This window comes from Danaus plexippus, chromosome 12 (assembly GCF_018135715.1).
Source record: "Danaus plexippus chromosome 12, MEX_DaPlex, whole genome shotgun sequence".
Taxonomy (NCBI): Eukaryota; Metazoa; Arthropoda; class Insecta; order Lepidoptera; family Nymphalidae; genus Danaus; species Danaus plexippus.
This window is the reverse complement of record NC_083545.1, coordinates 7,557,408-7,578,118: the sequence shown is the minus strand read 5'-3', so window position 1 is coordinate 7,578,118 and position 20,711 is coordinate 7,557,408. Positions and strand designations below refer to the sequence as shown.

Sequence of the window (20,711 nt, the reverse complement as noted above, 5' to 3'; positions counted from 1 at the left end):
ATAACATAATTATCTTATAAGGTATTCTAATACATGAACTCGAGTTAAAATTGTTTGCACTTTACCGACATACAGAAATGTATTATCCAGTTTGATTCCAGGCTTGCCATATTATTCATCGCCAAATCATTACCCTTTTATTTTGTACCCGATCTGTGTTTTGTCAAGTGCGTGAAGGTAAACGATTTGTAGTATTATATGTGTCGTATTTATTAATAGATGTTGTATGTGCTTTAGATGTGTCCTCGTTTACCGCATTACAGTAGATAACAAAATTTAAACATTTGTTTAGTTAGAAGTTTTTTTATAAACCTGTCCTCATGTATTTGAAATAACTATAATTGATTTTTATTCTATTTAGAGGACGGTGTTCTTAATCTAGTTTGTTTTAATAGCGGAGCAGTGCGGGCGATGCCGCGCCGGCGCACGCACGCTAAATCTGAACAAGTTCTGCAGCCGAGACTACGGTGAGATTATAACTAAATGTATAATTTATGAGAATAAAACATATTGTACTAAAAAAGAGCACTACACGCACTACTCTTACAGTTTAAATTTAAATTTTAACTTCAACATCTACGTTGCTCATCCATCTTGACGAATACTCGTACATAGGATCTCCTATCGTAACAAGGAGTGAATGAAAATTCCAATTGAGACAGTATCTTATAAACATTATATCTTATATCTTATAATAACAATATCCCTTCCCCTTCGACGTCTAATTATGATGTCCAGACCGTAATGTGTCACGCTGTAATCCTTTAAGTCTCTATAACAATCAATTCGTCCATTATACGTGTCCCTGTTCCAGTCATAATGGGGCGCGTGACGGGTCGCGAGGGGGGCGGCGGCGGATGGGCCCGCCTGGCTCTGTCCGTTCAGGCCGTGTACAAGCGCGGTCCGCGAAGTCGCCTGCGCCGCGGAGGCCTACCCCTCTACGTTCGCGCCGGAGACCTGGCCTGCCGGTGCCCCAAGATCAAGATCAATAAGTAAGTTCACTTCATGCATAGGTTCGCTGTTTTAAAGTTGTTTTTGAATCCATAATTTATCATCTAATTCGTTTTTATAGCCCTTTTGTTAAAATAAAGATTTTACAGTTACGTACTGAAAACTGCTCTGTGCATAATGAGATCTAAGATTTTCGCGAGTATTCATTTAAATGAAACTAGTGTTATTCGGATTTACTACGCGGATTTTATCACGGGCAGACGAGGTGTGATCACGGTTGCTGCAAAGTAACCGAAACGTCGGGATTATGTAGTTTTTAAATAATAAAATCCGCGTAGTAAATCCGAATAACACTAGTTTCATTTAACTGCTCTGTGCAGTTAAGAAGTAACCTTCCAGCTTGTTGTACGTGACAAAAAATTGTTATTGAAAGAATGATATTGTAGAATCTTTCGTGTATTAAAACTAAAATTTCATATTTTTCCGTAGGTCCTATTTAATCCTAGGAGTGGAAAAAGAAGGTGCATCGTCTGGTTTGCCGGGACTGACGGTAGGGGATAGAACATTAATACTAGAATGGCGAGACGATTGGCACAGACGCATCCGACGCCTGCAGCGGCGAGCGATCAACTGCCATTAGTCGACATCTTGGAAGGAAGCGAAGCAAAGGACGCGCGTGATACAGCCGACGCTATGGCCTATTTCAAAGGAGTTTGTATTCCGTCTATGTTCCGTGCATTTGAAAAAATTACTGCCATTATAACAATAGTTTTGACTAGTCGATTAAGGATATGTCTGTCCGTATGAAATTGCGTAGTTTTTTTTCTATTTGTTAGGGATGCAATATCGACCCACTTTCATTGTATCGATTTTTAAATTCAATTTCATTGTTGTTACTTAATTTCTTCCTCCCTAGGATTTCGTTATGCGTGTACTTTTAACAACAAAGCAAATATCACCGAATGGATCTATTTAAATTATTTATATTTAATCTTTGTTGTTAACAGTACTCTATTTTAATTTGATAAGATTATTTATTCTAATAATTAGATGCTAGAGCTGACAAAAGTTTCGTTCCATTTTATGCATTTTATGTAAAATTGTTATTTTATATAAAAATGTGTGTTGAAATTGTTTTTTAGTACTGGCAACATATATCATGTAACAAAATGGACGCGTTCGTATTTACGCGCTCTCTTGATAAATGATATTATTTTTTATTGTATAATATAGTTTTAGATCATTTTGATAATGTCTCCACAAAGCATAGTCATAATGTTTTAATGTACCTCATTTATTAAGAAAACATAGTTAGGAGTTACTACCTATTATTTAATAACTCTTTTTGACTTATAACAATAACGAATTTTTTTTTTCTATGACGTTCTCTTGCCAAAGTGACTATTTGACTTCGAAGTATTTCTATAAAATAATAATAATATCAAAATAGTATCCTTCTTTCACAACCTAACAAAAGGTATGTACAGTATTATTAGCTTTACTAAAAATATTTTTTAAACTTAAGTATAACATTGCCGGAATGTACAGACGTGGGTAAAGGTGAACGTATAAGAAAACAATCCCCAGCTACACTCGAGTAATCATGTTCAATTGAGCCGTCAAAATTATAGGTTCGTGTACGGTTAGCAGCACAATGAAACAAATCATTCGACAATCCGAATCCATTGTGCCGCAAATAGCTGTCGGACAAACAAATATGGCGGTAATTGTACCGTGGGCAGAATGTACGAGAACACTTATCAATCGTTTGTACTTTTTGGAAATGTTTGAAAAAAAAATAATCGTCTAGATAAAGTATTTAAAAGTTAGAGATCGCTTGATTGTATTGCGGATTGTAAAAAGTGTATTTAGATGTAGAATCTATTATCTATTAACCTGTTTCTAGTTATGCATATCTTTAGATTACGTAATGTCCCGTTCAAAGTTTTATCGAATCTCGGGGCGTTCGGGATGACTAAGGCTAAAATAATGAATGTATTCAATATAAGTATCTGAATGTAAAATTTTTATATATATATATATATATTTTAAAATTTCTTTATATATGTCGTCATCAAAACTATTAGGGCTTACGCACAAATACTGCTAACCCAATATTCGGATTCATTTCACTCAGAAAATTATTTAGGCTATACTTATTTATTATAAGGAATGTCAATTGAAAGCGGCATCAAACACGAAAGAACCAAAGACAAGTTTTGTTATAAAACCATTGTCTATGGTCATCGTGTCGTATTTGCGATCAAATTGTGTTTATGGTACCCTGCTCCTGTGATGTAATAAATGTTATTGGTTATATTTATTTAAAATAAAAGTACATTAATATACGGAATTTTTGTTTTATTCAACATTCTCTTCTCTTAAATTATCTATGAAAAAAAAAAAAACAATAAAATTTTACTGTAAAGTTACGACTTACAAGTAAAGCTATAACCGTCCATAACATAACAAATGTACCTGTCGAAAGGCTATTTCTTGATTTCCCTCGGGAGCTCCTGCCCTATGGTTCACGTGTTTGATGGGCATTGCTTTATAAAATATTGGCACAACTTATTCAGAAGCGAAGGGAAATGAAATCAAATTTATATATGTACTACGATTTCCATATTTAGGCTTTTTTAAAGTATTGAAGGCATTCTATTTACGAGCATAACGAAGCGTCACATTTAAAGTATTAAATAAATATATTTCTGTTTGATTCGCTTCAAATAGCCGACGGTACTCAAACTATTATTTGTTTAAATCTATATAACAATGCGGTGCTAAATGTACGTTTGTATTTCACAACTTATTATGGGGTATTGTGCGAGCTTATAATGACCGGCTTCAACTTAGAATAAGCCCGTGATCACACGAGTCCTAAATGAAGAAACTGTTATTTCGCTTATATATTTTGTGACGTCTTGAAAATTAATTTTGATGGACCAAAAAAATCTATTGTTTTATACTAGTAAATTTTAAAAGTTTCCAAATATATATATCTACCTTTTAATATTTTATGATATAAGTATTTTTAGCACGTTTCTTTGGGATAAAATTTTTAAAGCTCAGAGTGGTATTGAGTAAAAATGTATTAAATATAAAAAAAAAATATTAAATAGAAAGATATAGAGGAGTTATGACTTCGGTTTTATAAATTAAGAAATCCATCCATTAAAAATTTAACAACAAAAATAAAAAACAAGAATGGTTGATCAGTTTTTCTAAAGTATAAGTAATTTTTTTAGAAAATTATAAGGGATAGAGAAAAATAATTATTATATTAAAGCTACTAAGTGTATACTGGACTTTATGCTATCCCATCAGTAGGCAGAAATGCGCCCAATAGATTCGGAATCCGAACTAACGGCATTTATCTCGTGTTTAGTTCTAAATATTTGTAATCTGCAAAATAACAACCATTCGTAAATGATTTATAATGAGTCCGCGAGATTTATAGCGATGTTTATTGTTAGACGGCCATAAAGTGATAAAGAAATATGTAAAAATCTGTTTACGATGATATATTGGACGTTTTGATTTGATTTAGCATAACAAGCACAAACAATTAGCTCGTTTCCTTTTAAACAAATCCAGTTATTGCTGAAACTAAAACAATGTATGTTAATGTAAATAAATCACGTATGAACAATGGTGTTTCGTTCCCAGTTCATACAAATAACATGTTATAATAAACATTGAAACTAGCGGCTTGATAGCGTTCACAAAATACCGGCACTGTTCGATAATTAATAGTCACAAGGGTTTTGCAATTAGTTTTCATTCCGCACTCCGATACTGATAGCTATAACGATTTAACTGAAAATATGTTATAAAAATCTTAATATTAAGACTGCAGTGAAATATTTGTATGTTTTTACAAAAAGCCCCATTCAATGAAGTCATCTATCAAGCCTCTAACACGTTCTTCAAAGAGTGTGCCGGGCTCGAATGATACGTCGGTCAAACACGTGTTCTCTACATCATGACCTTCCACACCACCAAACAGGAAAGGAGCGCCAAAAATCATCATCAACAAACCATAATCCAGTCGTTCCCTATACATCTGTTCGAACTCCTTCCTCGGAAATACATCTTCGGCTGCTATATCAAAATAGTTTAGGAAATTTGTCATAGTGTCGTAATAGAGATCTTTAAGGTGGTTCATGTGTTGGCGCCTGAACTTCTGGTCAGTGCCAGAGAATATAAAATATAGAAAGTCTCTGATAGGACAACCGCAGTCTAGTAACTGATAGTCCACTGGGACTACTTCAACCGCCTCACCGTCCTACATTAAAAAATATTTTATTTCATTTCGATTTCAAAAAGGCAATTCATTTAATTTAATTAATATCATTTTTTTTATTAATACTTACTTTTTCCCGTACCATTACATTGCTTATTCTGAAATCGCCGTGTGTCATGCAGCATACACAATTTCTGTCCAAGTTATATTTCTTAAACTTTTGTAATATAGAGCATGCGAATTTCTCAATTCTCATTTTTTCGTCACCCTCAAATAAATTGATTGTGTAAGCGGAGTTTTGCTTCACTAATTTTTCTAATTCATCGTTGTAAAGTACTGGATGTTTTAGTGTTTTAATTCTCTTATTAAAGAACTCTGGCATTTTTTTCTCTATGACGAAGGAAAGTCCATGGAATCTTGCCAGCTGTTGAATACATAATTCGGCAAACTTCAAAGGCATCACATCCAATCTATTGTACACCTTGAAACCTTTTCTGTTCAAGTTCTCTAATACTATCATATTAGAATTAGTCTGTTGATACGACCTGGCGATGTTGAATCGTTCTGTGATTGGTACTTTAGCCTCTTCTTGCAGATCGTGGAATATTTTCGACAGCTCATTGTATACAAACAATTCCATCAAATACAAATCCTCAATACAAACGGTAGTTGTAACTTCTGGATTTAATATAACTTTGGCGAATATATTAGTTTCTTTCTTTTCATCTTCAACCACACCCTTGATGTCTATTTCGTAGAGACTGCCCATATAATTGTCGCCATTTGTTCTTAATTTTATTGCTTTAATATCATGATCTTTATATCCTTCTTTCTTAACAATGTTTCTGATAGTGTCCTGAAGTTCCACTCGCAAGTCCTCGACGCGCTGAACAACCCTATTAGCCATTATATCACCGATTTTACAGTTTCTGAACTTTCGTCACAAAAATTCTGTATATTATAAAAATTGTTTCCACAGTATCTGTTTTTATATGACCTTTAAATTAGGGTGTAGACATAATATGTTGTAATCATTGAGACAGTGAGATGAGCAAATTATTTTACTTTTAAAATACACTTATTGGAACATAAATTCAAAAACTTATATCACAGTTTAGAGTCAGTTTTTAAAACGATCTCAAAAAAGATTGAAGAAGAAAAAATCGTATTTTTATGATAATAGCAAGCATTGATTAATTTTTCATTATGAATATGCCCTAATATAAGACAAATCAAACAAAGTGATGATTAAAATTCACAAAGTTGTATAAATATAATATAGATTATTATGTTACATCATAATAAAAATACGATAAGATTAGATTAAAACGTCTCATAAGTTATTATTTTGCGTTTAAGTTTCCCCCAAACTTTTCCATCTTGAAATAATAAATTTTAAATATTCATATATTTTCCTTCCAGTAATATGTAAGACTACCTAAAATGCATGGATTTTTTTATGGTAAAGGGGCAAACTAGCAGTCGGCCTACCTGATGATAAGTAGTTACCGTCGCACATGGACATCTACAACATAAGACATGTTGCGGATGCATTGCCCACCTCGAGATCAAGGAAAGGATGCTAATGGTCCAATAATCATCCTGTTAAAGAGCATTAGTCATTAGTCTGATCTGAGAGTCGAGTTTTGTGTATCATTGGCACAGTTTCGGACGGGCTCCCGATACAACCAGCCGTTGTAGGCTCTTCCTGGACCACATGAAAATGAAACATGCTTAACACCTCAAAACAGGCGGATGCAGGACAGAAGTTCATGGCAAACATCAACATCCTGGGAAAGGAAAGGTTGGGAAAAAGGAAATCGGACAAAACGCCGATTTTCTATGAGAGGGCGGTACTCCGCAGGTCAAGCTATCCCATGTTCGAGCTGTAATAATTGACTACAGCTAGGCTCTACCACCTCCATTAGTAGAGAGGTTATAGAAATTTTCTTATAAGCCTTCTCGTGTGCCAGATTGATGCACATAGACGGGTCTCAAAAAAATGCACCAGCCATTAAAAACCACATTTAAGCTACAAAGTGCTACATAACTATATGAAAAGGGAGTTGCTGATAGAATTAGAACATTTTGAATTTTTTTTCTTCTTGGAGAAATTCTTGGAAAAAAGTAAAGAAATTCTTGGAGGTACATGACAAAAGACGAGACTAAGTGACAGATTACATTCGAAAATAAAAAATAATAATAATTTTATTTATTTACAGGAATTTTAAAATTTCGCTAAATGTAATGAATTCGATTATTTCTCTATATAATTTTATTATTTTCATTGAGTTCTTAAAGTAACGTACCATAAACTATTTAAATTCTAATATTGAATCTCAGAACCAAAAATTACAAGATAATAAAACTTACGTAAAAAAATAATAATATAGATTTTTTTATTTTATTTTGAATGTATTATTATTACTTTTAATATAATTTTGAAAACATATATATCTTGTATCGTGTAAACCGGCTGTTATCAAACTTACATCACAGTTTATTTTCATCAAATTCTCACGAATCATTCAGACTATTAAATATTTGTTTTATTTAATAATCTAAGCTCGTGTTGATTTGTTAAATAAAAAATTCTTTTGTTTATATGACATTTACTCACGGTAAATAGATTACTAATTGTCAAGAAAACAAGCATGATAAAGAAGTTCAACAGAAAAATACTTTAATTTTATTGAGTACGAACTAAATACAAAGAGAAAATTAATATATGAATTAAACAAGTATAAGGTTTTATCTCCCTTCATAAGTTTTATATAAAAGTCAATTCACTGATTTAAAACGACCCCTACCACGAAGTTACACGTCAGCATAGATTTGCAAGTGAAACTTAGAAGGTTTTTTCACAGTACTTAAGATCATAATTCGTAAATTAAATAAAAATGTTGACATAGGCAAAATATTCAACTGACAGTTCGAATGAGCCCATAGCATATTACACTTAAACTAGTTAAAATGATTTTTTTTTATATTATACATTTTTTTACTATCTCTGGGATGTAATTACATTTTAAAAACAGTGTCACAGACTTGCTAATAGACCCGTTTTAGCAATTCTAACTGCTAAGAAGAGAATATAAATGAATCACGTAAAAGTAAGCACTTAAAATGATTATCCGATGTTAGATGAAATTTATTTGGGACTAAGAAAACCGATTTAACAGTCCATAAAACAAACGGGGCGGATGAACGACCCAGCAGCATTAATACGTCATTAACGACTTGGATTTACAGAGTTTTTCTCATAGTTTCCTAATTCATGAAGTGAGAATTCTCAGGGGTGACTTTTATGTCGTTTGGGAACAATTTTCGTGACTACATTATTAGTTTCATAGATATTGTCCTATGCTGTTGCTTTTGATCTGCTATATACACTTATCTCAGAAAATATACAATACTTAGTTCTGGTGTTAAACTTCTATTCCTGAACCAACAGTTTTGATCTTTATAATTAGTAAAAGTACATCGAAAAGAAATAATATTTTAGTAACTTCATCTCCCAAACAAAATTGCATCCCAAATCATGAAGTGAAGCCAGTCTACACCACACGCACCAGGAAAACCATAACACAACTTCTTATTAACTTAACTCGTATCTTACTATTGACTTGCTTACAAATACGAAGCATACTCGAGGAAAATTAATTACTGCTTTGAAAAGGAAATCTGTTGATATAATATAAATATATATTATTATTTATATAAAGTCTCCAATATGTGTTGGTACATAATTGTAGAGCACAGAATAAAAAAATTAAAACTCTACATAAACCTCTTCAGCTAACAGACCTCTTTGTGCACACTTCTTCACGTTTGTCATTGTTTATTTCTATTAAACTTTTTACACGGCTGCTGGAAAAATGAATAATAAATGATGAATATACCTTCAGATCTGATCAATGAAAGAAACAAAAAAATGTGTAAACCGTGAAAGTTTCTAAATTATATAAACCACCATACCGATTTGGAAGGGTATGGTGGGATATTTTGCGTTCAACTTTCATATTTTCATTAATGTTTATGCGCGTTGAAACGTTTTATCGGCTTACATTTTCTTATCTTTATTTATATCTTTATTTTATATGAGAGGAGTTAAGTAGAACATCACTGCAGGTAAAAAACAAAATATAAGCATTAATATTTATCATACAGACAGATGCTATAATCTATATAGTTATAAGTTCCAAGTATTTCTATTATAACACAGAGATGTAAATTTAGCGTCTGTCGGTAGGATACAATTACTTCAGAGAACAGTAGAGGCGAGTTAAGATAATAGCGGTATATGTTAAGACTACCGATAGCGCCATTATTCACACCTGGCAACCCTGAGCCCGCGGGACGTTATCGCTCCAACACTCACCGTGATTTATATCGCGATCTGCGGATTAGCAACGGGTTTACCGCTCCTCGGGGATTCCTTGCGATTATGGCAACACTGAAACGGTTTCCTAGACTATTTAAGTGCATTGCTGTTCGGACTGTAGCTCACTTAGCGCTTAGCAAATACTTTTATGGAGTAGAGGAAATAGTTGATACTTTATCAATTATTTAAATGTGTAAAAAGTTAATAATTAATGAATAATTCTGATATGATCAGATAAAAAATATTTAATACCTTTTTTTTAACATTACTGTGATGTTCCATAGAAGTCGGATGTGTAGTTTTTGTATACAGCGTTACGTTTTTTTTTTTTTATCAATTGGTTAATTCTTTAGTATTAGGACTAATGTCCTCCAAAGAAAATAAAAATATAAAAAAATAAGTTATTACTTAAGTATTGTATATTATATATAATAATATAAGTCGGCGAAACGTTATTTAAATCCGTTATAAGGGTGATTGTTTTATAAGTATTTTACTTTAGAGGATACATGTGACATAATCAATGTCATGGCATTGTTTTAATAAAATTCTTTGTTCTACAGATCCTTGTGTGATTTGTATTAAAGAACAGTGAATGTTAATTAGTATGGTGATTTGTAAAGATTGGTCATTCTGTAAGTTTTAGTAAAAAGAAAACTTAAAACCAATTCGTAATCAATGTTAATCAATCAAATATTAAATTGCATTATAAAGATTGGATGTTTTAATAATTAATTACTAAACTTTATGTTATGATTTGTGCGTATTTGAATAACTAACATAACTCGTCGTAGCTTAATATTTAAAATTAAAAGACTAAATGTAATGACTTCACAAAGACCATTTTTATTCGCAAACGTTGGTGGAAGAGACACGGTAGTGTGAGAGCCATCCCGGAGAAACTTTATATAATTACAAGTGCAAGATTAAGTCTGAAATAAAGTAGGGCAAGTGTTTGTGAGTGTTTTATTAGTTAATCGAAAATGGAAAGAGGATGAGTCGGCTGTTGAAAATAGCGATAGTGACGGCAGCATCGCCGACGTAATATTTCTTAAAAATCAAATATGTCATGAGCACCAAGCCATATTTGATTTTTAAGACATATATAACACAGTTCCATCATACACATCCGGCAGTGCATCCTGCTGAGGTAAGTTCTGCCATATATTTGTCAAATAATAATAAATAAAATAACGAAATTTAATATAACAATATTAATAATGAAATTATTTGTATAAATTCTTTTTATATGTGTTTAAATTTAATAACTAATAATGACTCCATAATAATAAATATAACATGTACTTTTGATCTGTCATGTAATATTGCACTAAAACACTGTAAAAATAACAAACATTAAACAAAAAGTTAGTGAAATGAAGGTTTCGTAAACGTTTAAAGTAATAATTAAAATTACATTCACAAATGCATATAATCAAGAATGTTATCCAGTATCATAATCATATGAAGCTACGGCTATGTAAATATGGCTTTGTAAAGTGTGGCTATGTGAATATGAATGTATGGCTTTGATGTCGCCGCAGCTGGCCCGTAAATCTGCGCCAGCGCAAGCCCCATTCAAACTATCTATTCATACGAGGCTCGCTATCTTTGTTTTTATGATGCATTAAGCCGACTACATCAATAACAATTGATATTATTTATGTATCGTTCATTATTATTTAATAACTAGAAAATATACGTAAATAAATGTTTTCGGATTGCTACGCGTATTTTATTATTTTAAATTACATACTCCCGACTTTACGGTTACTTTGCAGCAAGCGTGATCACGGGCAGATGACATGAAAAATGAAAGTTTATAGTATAAAATAAATAAAAAGGCGAAGTAAGTCCAACAATATTCCTTAATAAACCCAAATCCCCAAAGACCACGCCATCAAGGTCAACAAGTATTACGAGCTCACTAACGAACTCACTAAGAATAGGTTCGTTGTAAATCTGTACGCCGTAGTAGTAGAAGCGAGAGGTATAACACTCAAATCTCTCTACAACCTACTAAAAGACTTGTCCAGAACTGACATCATTTTATTGTTGGAGCGTGCGTCGAAGGCAGCCCTAGCAGGTTCGTTTCAAATTTGGTTAGATAGAGAGAGGAGCTTGGACGTTGGAAAAGAGCGTTTAACGCGCGTTAGATAGGGGCCCCTTAAACCTACACCTAGGTCGCAAGTCCCAGGCACTGTTGAAAGTCCTCTCCCTGCAACGCGATGAACCCGGCTCCCGCACGGTGAATCCATTGAATGCTGAGAGTTTCGTCTCTTTATTTAAGAGAATAATCGCGAAAGTCTTAGATCTCATTATGTTATCGTCTTGTTATTATTATACATACATACAGGTATAGTGCCAAATTTAGTTAAATGTCTCCTCCCATACTTTTAGTAACCCATGTTTGGCGCGACTCGTTCCACATAATTTAAACATCTTTTCAATCACCAAGTCGCAGACGACACTTATGCTATTGCATATTTTACTGATGACTTTTCTTGCCTCTAAAGACTTTCATTACAAATAAATTCTAAACATAAAACTGAATTTTTTCTTCAACTCTTATGAATATTCTGCACTTTGAATTTATTCGCTTCAAGTGCTCTTTTGTTGTATCGCTCAGAACGTGCCGTTATGATGTATGTACGTGTGTTGTACCCAGTGACACTTGTTATACAAAAATAAATCAAAAGGTCAAATGTCAAAACACTACACACATTGTATTAATGATAAATCTTAAAATATAACCTTATACACCACACAGAAGCGTACCGTACCACTTATAAAGGCATTAAACATAAATTCATGCAATTTAACTTATTAAGAATATCTCACTTACAAACATTTTCTCATTTTACAGAAAGTTATGCTCTTAGCGTCTATTAATGGGGTACTTTAAGAAAAATATAACAAGCAAACTTAATGTTAACAAAGAATGAAAACAAATTTTTCAAGTGCTACCAACTAAGGCAGGAGAAAAAAATAGCAAACTATCAAGTGAGCTCCTCTCAAAAGATGTTTCAAACCGGTGACATGACTGGCTGTCCTACTGGCTGCATTCAGCTTACGTATGAATGTATGTAAAATTATATAATTAAAAGCTATTACTCATATAATTATTATTTATTATGCGCTCATGCGCGCTGTTCGGATGAATGTGCCGTGAAACGGGATACGAGACGGTGTAGAGCACTCGCGCTATAGAGCATTCGCGATATTTACTTTTAATTATTTTAATACACATTAATTTGTAAGCTCAAAGACATTCGAATAATATTCGTATATTTTGGTATGAGTATAAGTATTGTATGTCTTGATTTTTTTGATGTGTTATGAAAAAATAATAAAAAATTAATTATATCTTATGTAAAAGTCTTGGCTGTAATTTTTGGGTTTTTTAATTCTGTTGTATCTAAATATATCTTGTGAACGTTTCTAAACAGACTGCTGCAGCCAGTCTCTGAAGTGTGGTGCTCTGTAAACTTGAATAATATAGTCATTCATAATGAATATATGACCTACAAACTATTATATGGTTTAATAATTTAATTGGTTGCGTAATAGGTAAAGTGACCATACAGAATTAGCATTGACGAAGATTGAGGTAATGTCAAGTCACTAAAGATATTATTCGTGGAGGGTTTTAAACTTGAAGCCATTTTATTCTGGACGGAACGTTTATAAGAACTGCTGCGTTTTATAGATTGTATATCTACCTGTCTATAGAATAGTATAGAATAGTATAGAATAGAATAGAACACCTAATACACATATTATTACAAAAGCAGGGAAAGCCTTTTTGCAATGTTTTCTAAATATATGTATATATTTTTGTCTATCAAAGCATAACAAGAGGAATTTGCAAAATATAAAAGAAGTCGCAAGTCTAGAATAGAATAGAATTGTAAAGTAATAAAAGTCGTGATGTAAATCTCTGGCTGGTGGTTTTAATATGGCCAACATTGTAAATAGTGGTGTTTGTTCTTTCCGATATTGAACCGATAATGCCAACACCACGCTGTGTGCCAACGGCAAACTATCAGATACGTTGATATTTTGACATGGACTCAATACAGAAAAATATATTGTTGACACTATTCATTTGAATTTAAACCATATTAGTTTTATTTATTTTTTATTCAATTGATTTTAGGTTATTTAAATGCGTTTTATTTAAAACAGACACTGCATTTCCTGTACTTGCTCCAATAAAAATATACCATAGCTATTAAATATTCTACAATATGATTTATGAAATATCCTTCGAGTTTCTGGCAATAATTTGATAACAGACTCCATCATAAATAGCAAATGTCAGAAGGAATAGAAACGTCACATGAAATTGCCGGACCATGAAGGACCGCCGAAATAACAAGCTGCACTTTTTCATTCCCTTCAAACCTTTAGGGTAAGGGTCGAAAACATACGGCCAGAGAGTGTTACACTACAAGAGATTAAAATTAACTTTAACATTATACGTTTAACCGCCTTTAACTTTAGACACTTGAGCAATGTGAAAGTTCATCCTAAGTTATACCACAGAATCACAAGAAGTTCAAAATTTGAATTCATATTTTTAAACTGTTAACGTCAAGCTGTCAATGGTGGCCAATTCAATTAAATTTAATCATCACTTTATTTGACCTTTGACTTAATAAAATATATCAAAGTGAATATCGCCGCAATGTATCCCCATGTTTTTCATCAGACCCTCGCAGCAGTCGGGCTTCGCAATCACGGCTTTATCAAATAAATATAAACTTGGGGTTTATTAAAACGACTCTGTTATGGGAAGGAAGGTACGAGCGCTTTATGAATCTACTAACGAAGTTAAATGTTTCTCATGATAAATGTCTTACGTGTAGTTTTATTTGGGATGTCAAATGTCTACTTTTATATCAATGCTTTTTTCAATTTGTTCACATGCAAACGACTACAATCTTAAATATAGTGATATAATTTGTTTTAAATTACATATAAGTGAAAATATTATTGTACACACGCTTTTTTTAAAATAAAAGTAATTCTTTAAGGTTGTCGTATACTTAAAAATAGTCACTAATCTTAAAATAGTGAGGTTCTATTGAAAAAAAATATTAACATAAAACTATTCTGTTCCAACAGGAATCTCAGGCGTAATGATTGTGTTTGTATCGTCTGTTGTTGTGTCAACACACACGGCTAGGTTTGATTGGCTTAACTAACATTTGCTTAAATTAGCCTAACCGAGACTGACATAAGACAAATGGAAAGTGACTGACTTAGGACAAACAACAGAATTAGGAAGCCAAACTGATAATCAACATAGCAAACGGGATTATAGATTGTTATTTATTTATACAATACGAAGATTTTTATGTATGTTTGTTACTGTTATTATCAAAAGCTACAGAACCATTTTTTGTACTATATATGTATATACAATATGTACATATATAGTCATATGTACTTTCTAAGAGTATTTAGTCACCACTGACAAACGATGAAGGAAAACATCGTGAGGAAACCTGGACTTATAATTTCAAACAATAAGTTTAAAATCGCAAATCCGCCTTGAGCAAGCGTGGTTATTGATGCTCTAACCTTCTCCATGTGAGAAGAGGTCTTTGCTCAGCAGTGGGCTTGAATAGGCTGATGATGATGATGACTTATAAACCTATAGTGATAGTATAACATAAAAATACTTCTTCTCCGAGGAAGTCTACCTATCTGGAAAGTTCCGGTTAAGAATCATTTATATCCTCTATAACTTATTGCCAGTATTATATAAAATTGATGTTTGTGTCTAGAGCGCATATATCACAATCTATACAAATATCAACTTTGTTTGTTGTAAGTTTCAAATTAATAAATTGTAGAAGTTACGGTGATCGATACGGTGTAGTTAACAGCATCCTAAGTCCGAGTTCGACACAGACAATTGCAACGTTTTGCTTATACATACATAGAAATTGTATGTTAGATATCTGCAAGATAGCAACAAGTTGAAATAATTACACTGTATGTGGAGCTTAAAGAGTTTATCGCGGATACTCTCTCTTATTATAGCATAAACGCAATAAAATATAATTCTGACATTAATAAAACGAATTCATTTTATAGGAACAAGAAAGCGTAGTCCGAACAAATGCAATCAATGTTCTTCATGTTAAATTTATGTTAACCTAATTTGATACAATAATCTCTGTGTTGCCATACTTTAAGCTTACAAAAATTGTAACAATTCTAACTATAGCTTTACACCCGACTCTCCTCTGGCTATAATTAAATGTGTATCGCATAATGTATTGAGTATTCATAGTAATATTCACAAGCGGCATACATCACGCCGTAATGAGAGCGCATCAGCAGCACCTGCCGGTGATTGATGCCGTTAATGTGATCTGTAAAATCAATCTGCCGACCACCGCTGACCCATAAACTTGATCTTTACTGATGAATTGCTTCGCTAATGCACAATGTTATATATAACTCTATATACTTTCTTTATTTTTGCTTCTATATACTATTTTCATCGAGTTTTCATTCACACACAGTTTTCGTTCATCAAGCCAACTTATAGTGGTGCTGCTGATTTTGTGTTCAGCTGAATCTGCTCTGTATTTATCTGATCCAAACTCAAAGAAACGTAAAGAATTTATATTGAACTTATTCAATTCGATTTCAAATCTCTCGACTATCGAATATTTTAAACTGAAATTTCTTAAAGTATAAATATGAATTAAACTCGACAATTTTATATACAACATGAAAAGCGGTCAGAATCTATAGGATTTCAAAGGTATGGATCGCTTGGAACCATTAATTAAATAATTTATGTGTGAAATAATAGTAAGTAATGAAAAAATAAATAAAGTATATTATACACATATCTGTAATTAATTGCGAGTGCAGTAAACGATCAAGATACATTTTCAAAAAGGCTGCATGTCTCCTTTATCGCATGCCCCCATTGTTCTAAGCATCTTTTGTGCAGCATAACCAGTATATTCTGACCCCTCTTCAGTTCTTAACCCTTTTTATAACGTTTATGCTATACTGTCTAAATGCTGAACTTTGCACGCTTACATTTTTTTATTACATAATATATGTTCTCTAATATATTAAATAGTACTACTGCTAAAAAAAGATTTTGTAGCTATATCTTAATAGTATATGTTATATAACGACCTATCAACCTTATTTTCAAAACGAGTATCAAATATTTTACAACTTTGTAGATTACCTCATTAGTATTGAAAAAACTGTGTATTGTATATAAAATTTATAATGATCTAATTAGTCTGGACCTCGTAAAAATATGATATAATGAAATATCAACAATTTGAATAATGTGTGGGTATTTAAAATCTGTACGTAACATATTATACTAAGGGACGAACGCTGTGGTTCACGTTACGCTGGCTCTTAATCTCTCAAGCGCCCTCTGTCGAGAGCACGTTGGACTTTTCGAGATATTTCCAATAAATTCCTTTTCTAATACGTTATTTTAATGAAAATTCCTTTATTGAATCCGGTATATGAGATCATTTTTATCATACTTTAAGCAATTTCTTCTGTACAAGGTTGTGTTATATAAAAAATACATGAAACTACGTTATTTCCAACAAAGGTTGTAAATAAACTTCGCTTACAAAATTAATCTAAATGAAATATTAATTATTTTTTAATGCTCTTGCTCTTAATTATAATTAAAAAACATTACCTGAATGAAAGGAACACGTTTGAAGTAGTAATTGACAATTGTCATGACATATGACAAAATAAAATTATGCGATTTTAATGAAATAAAACATTTTTAATACAAAAATGCTATCAATTGAATCTTTCCTTTATACACTCCTTGTTTCTTTGTCTTTTTCTTTATTTTCTTTTCTTTACTTTAACATTATTTTGAGATAAGAAAAGATTGAAAAAATAGTGTAATAGATCTTTGTTCATAAAGTAATTGAGATCTTTTTATACATGATTTAAGAAAAAAATACTTGTACTTCTTAACTTTCAATATATAAAATGAAATTTATTGTTTTAACTTAATGAAATAAAGTTGTCTCATAATAAAACTACTGCGACAAACAACGAGGCTAAATGAAGAACGCCATATGTATGTAATGTGCTGTAAGACACAGCCTCGTGTTATTGCCACTTGTACCAACAAATACCACACCAAAAAACATTGAAAAACGCAATATTTTCTACCAACAGTAGTGTATTCTGAGTTTTATATATTATATGTACAATTAAATTCATTTTTGGTTTTGTTGTCCAATTCGTTATTTTTGGCTAAATTGACACAATATGACATTGACAGTTGGCACATGACAATTGACAAATGACACATGACACTGACTTAAATATTAATAGCCATCATCAATAAACTGAAAAATTTCCATGAAATAAAAAAAATGCTAGCTATCATAATACATATAAGTTTATACAAATATATAAAATTGTATATATTTTGCTGTGTAATTTATTCATGGAATTTAAATTTCTAAATTCATATTTATTCTAAATCAAATAATATATATGTTGTGAATGAAAAATTAATGTTACGTCATCTTCACGAAATATATTTCTCAGTGGAATACAAAAACATTAAACACAAATGAACACAGACTTTGGAAAACTATGAGCCAGTTATTAGTGAGTGATAATTTGACACGTAGCGCTACGAAGATGCTACGTGAGCTCTACGAACTACTACGACGGATCTACTCACATGATTGTCACTTAAAATAAACATCATTTATTGTCTTTATATACATAATAAATAATTACAAGTGTATATAAGTCGATATAAGATTGCACCAGTTAATTTTGTGGCTAGGAGATTATAAAACAGATTATAATACAAGTATTAGTATATTAGTTTTATTTAAAATAAATTATAGTAAATATGAAAAAATATATGTTTTGTTAATATAAAATTGTTTTTCATCTGTCATCCGATTTCATAACATATTTAATCTTAAAATGACGAAATGATGAAGTATATGCCATTATTTTTAGCTTGTTACTAATATTTGAAATGTCAGACATATTTTATATATTACTTTAAATCTTCAACGATATAAATCAAGCCAATAGTAGGAGACTGATCAGCGAGATTACGAACTTCATCAACCCCTGTAACAATCGGCTATTTTTAGGGGCAAATACGCACAACGGATGTTCGTGACGAACAAACTTAAGATCCGGTACTTGAAACTAGTTATAAATAAAGTATATTAGAATATACTGTGTATTAATATTGTTAAATTTAATTAACAATACTTATCATAGGATATTCTGTCTTCATAAAAAAATATTTTCTTTTATCAAACAAGGGCGTAAATATTTAAAAGCATGACAGAAATGACATGCATTAAAAAAATACTGTTACGAAAGTCAAGGGACTTTCTTTTAGACTGTAAGTTTCTGACTAATATTATATAAACAAAGTGTCACAAAATATATCGTAAAAGTATTTCCAAACGTGAAATATCACAGTAAGTAGATCCTTCGTTCTCACCGGAGGCTATTTACTCCGAGATTTTAAAGCTCCTCCTCCATTCAACCTTTTTATTTCTAACAAATCGTGTTACGTTTCGTTCTTTGTTTATTTTTGATAATGTTTTTATCTTAATTAAATTCTCATTTTAAACACTCACGTGTCTGTTACTATACAAGTTTCAACTAATGGTTGTATTCAAATTTTTTTATTATTCATTTTTTTGTAACTTTTTTTTATAACTATATATAATAAATATTTTCTGCCAAAGACCGTGCAAAGTGGAGGAGTTTAAGCAGGAAGGCAGACCCTGGCTAAAGCTGGGATAATTGCCAGCAAGAAGAAGAAGATTTAATTAATATTTTCATGAAATTTCATACAAGAGTTTTTAAACGTCTGATTTAGAAACAAACAAACACACATACAATAAAAATCGTTGAACAGGAATAGACAATAATCGTATAAATACAAACACAGCTCGTGGATGTTTAAATTAATAATTTTGTTTCCTTACATAACTCAAATGTTAAACTTCCACAGAGCCGTTATACCACATCCAGAGGATAAGGTGACGACCTCACTTTAATCTTATTCACTTCTCAATTTCATGCAAATTGAAAAATGTAGGTACTAGAAAATATTGTATACTTTAGAATTATTTGGATCCCACTCTCTTCGACGTTACGTTGTATGATGCGGTCTCGTTAAACAGAATGGCTAAAATAAGTATACGAATATATTAACGCGTCCGTGGAGTGAAAATGTTTTATTTTTGAAATAAACTGAATTACTATTTCAACCTTACCGTAATGAGATCTAAGATTTTTGCGAGTATTCATTTAAATGAAACTAGTGTTATTCGGATTTACTACGCGGATTTTATTATTTAAAAACTACATAATCCCCACGAGGTGTCCTCGTCTGCCCGTGATCACGGTTGCTGCAAAGTAACCGAAACGTCGGGATTATGTAGTTTTTAAATAATAAAATCCGCGTAGTAAATCCGAATAACACTAGTTTCATTCAACCTTACCTTTTTTTACAGTGAAGATGTACAAAGTAATGCATATTTAGAAGATAATTTTAATTTAAACATTAGGAATAAAAAAAAATATGAACTCGTCTTACATGGAATCCGTCTCAAATGGAATGACACTCCGGATATGTTACACGTCTTTCCCAAATAGAAAATGGAAGATAGATTTAAATCTTTGGATAAATGAATTTAAATTGAATAGAATTATTTCACATATCAGAAGTATGTTATGTATGTACATACATAAGTATAAATTACTTAAAAAATCGATATATCTGTTGATATTGAAGGATATATTAATGGAGTTTAGACAACATATTAATGAACCATATGTACGTGAGTTAGATTTAATACATAAAACTGATAAGGCTGTGTGTAAAGTCCTTAAGGGGGAAATCTGCATGATTGTGATCGGTCGTAAGAAGCATTAAATCGATGGCCGGGAAATTGGAGCGCGTGTCGCGAATACAGTCTTCTTAAATTCGTTTTGAATTGTGCTATATAAAATTTGTTTCAGCCCACTGGGTCGGATGATAGTGCGTGTCTCTGGATCACGTTGGATACATTTGGATCACGTTGGATACGATGTACGTGT

General features: G+C 31.8%; 2 protein-coding genes across 3 annotated transcripts in view; one reads left to right on the top strand and one right to left on the bottom strand.

Annotated features, from left to right (window-relative positions):
- LOC116772436 (netrin-B-like) overlaps positions 1-3,304 on the top strand; it is a 70,188-nt gene extending 66,884 nt beyond the window's left edge. The window contains exons 5-7 of one of the 2 annotated variants that reach the window (XM_061522264.1): positions 396-467; positions 815-992; positions 1,441-3,304. In XM_061522264.1, coding sequence (XP_061378248.1) covers positions 396-467; positions 815-992; positions 1,441-1,591 — 401 coding nt within the window. In that variant the 3' untranslated portion in view covers positions 1,592-3,304. The remainder of the gene's footprint in view (positions 1-395; positions 468-814; positions 993-1,440) is intronic. The other variant, XM_061522265.1, reaches the window with a different exon arrangement.
- Positions 3,305-3,392: 88 nt separating this feature from the next.
- Positions 3,393-6,133, bottom strand: LOC116772420 (uncharacterized). Its single transcript, XM_032664612.2, has 2 exons — positions 5,328-6,133; positions 3,393-5,239 (listed from the first exon to the last, which is right to left on the bottom strand). The coding sequence occupies exons 1-2, from the start codon at positions 6,102-6,104 to the stop codon at positions 4,829-4,831; spliced, it is 1,188 nt and encodes a 395-aa protein (XP_032520503.2). The 5' UTR covers positions 6,105-6,133; the 3' UTR covers positions 3,393-4,828.
- Between the last annotated feature and the right edge of the window lie 14,578 nt (positions 6,134-20,711).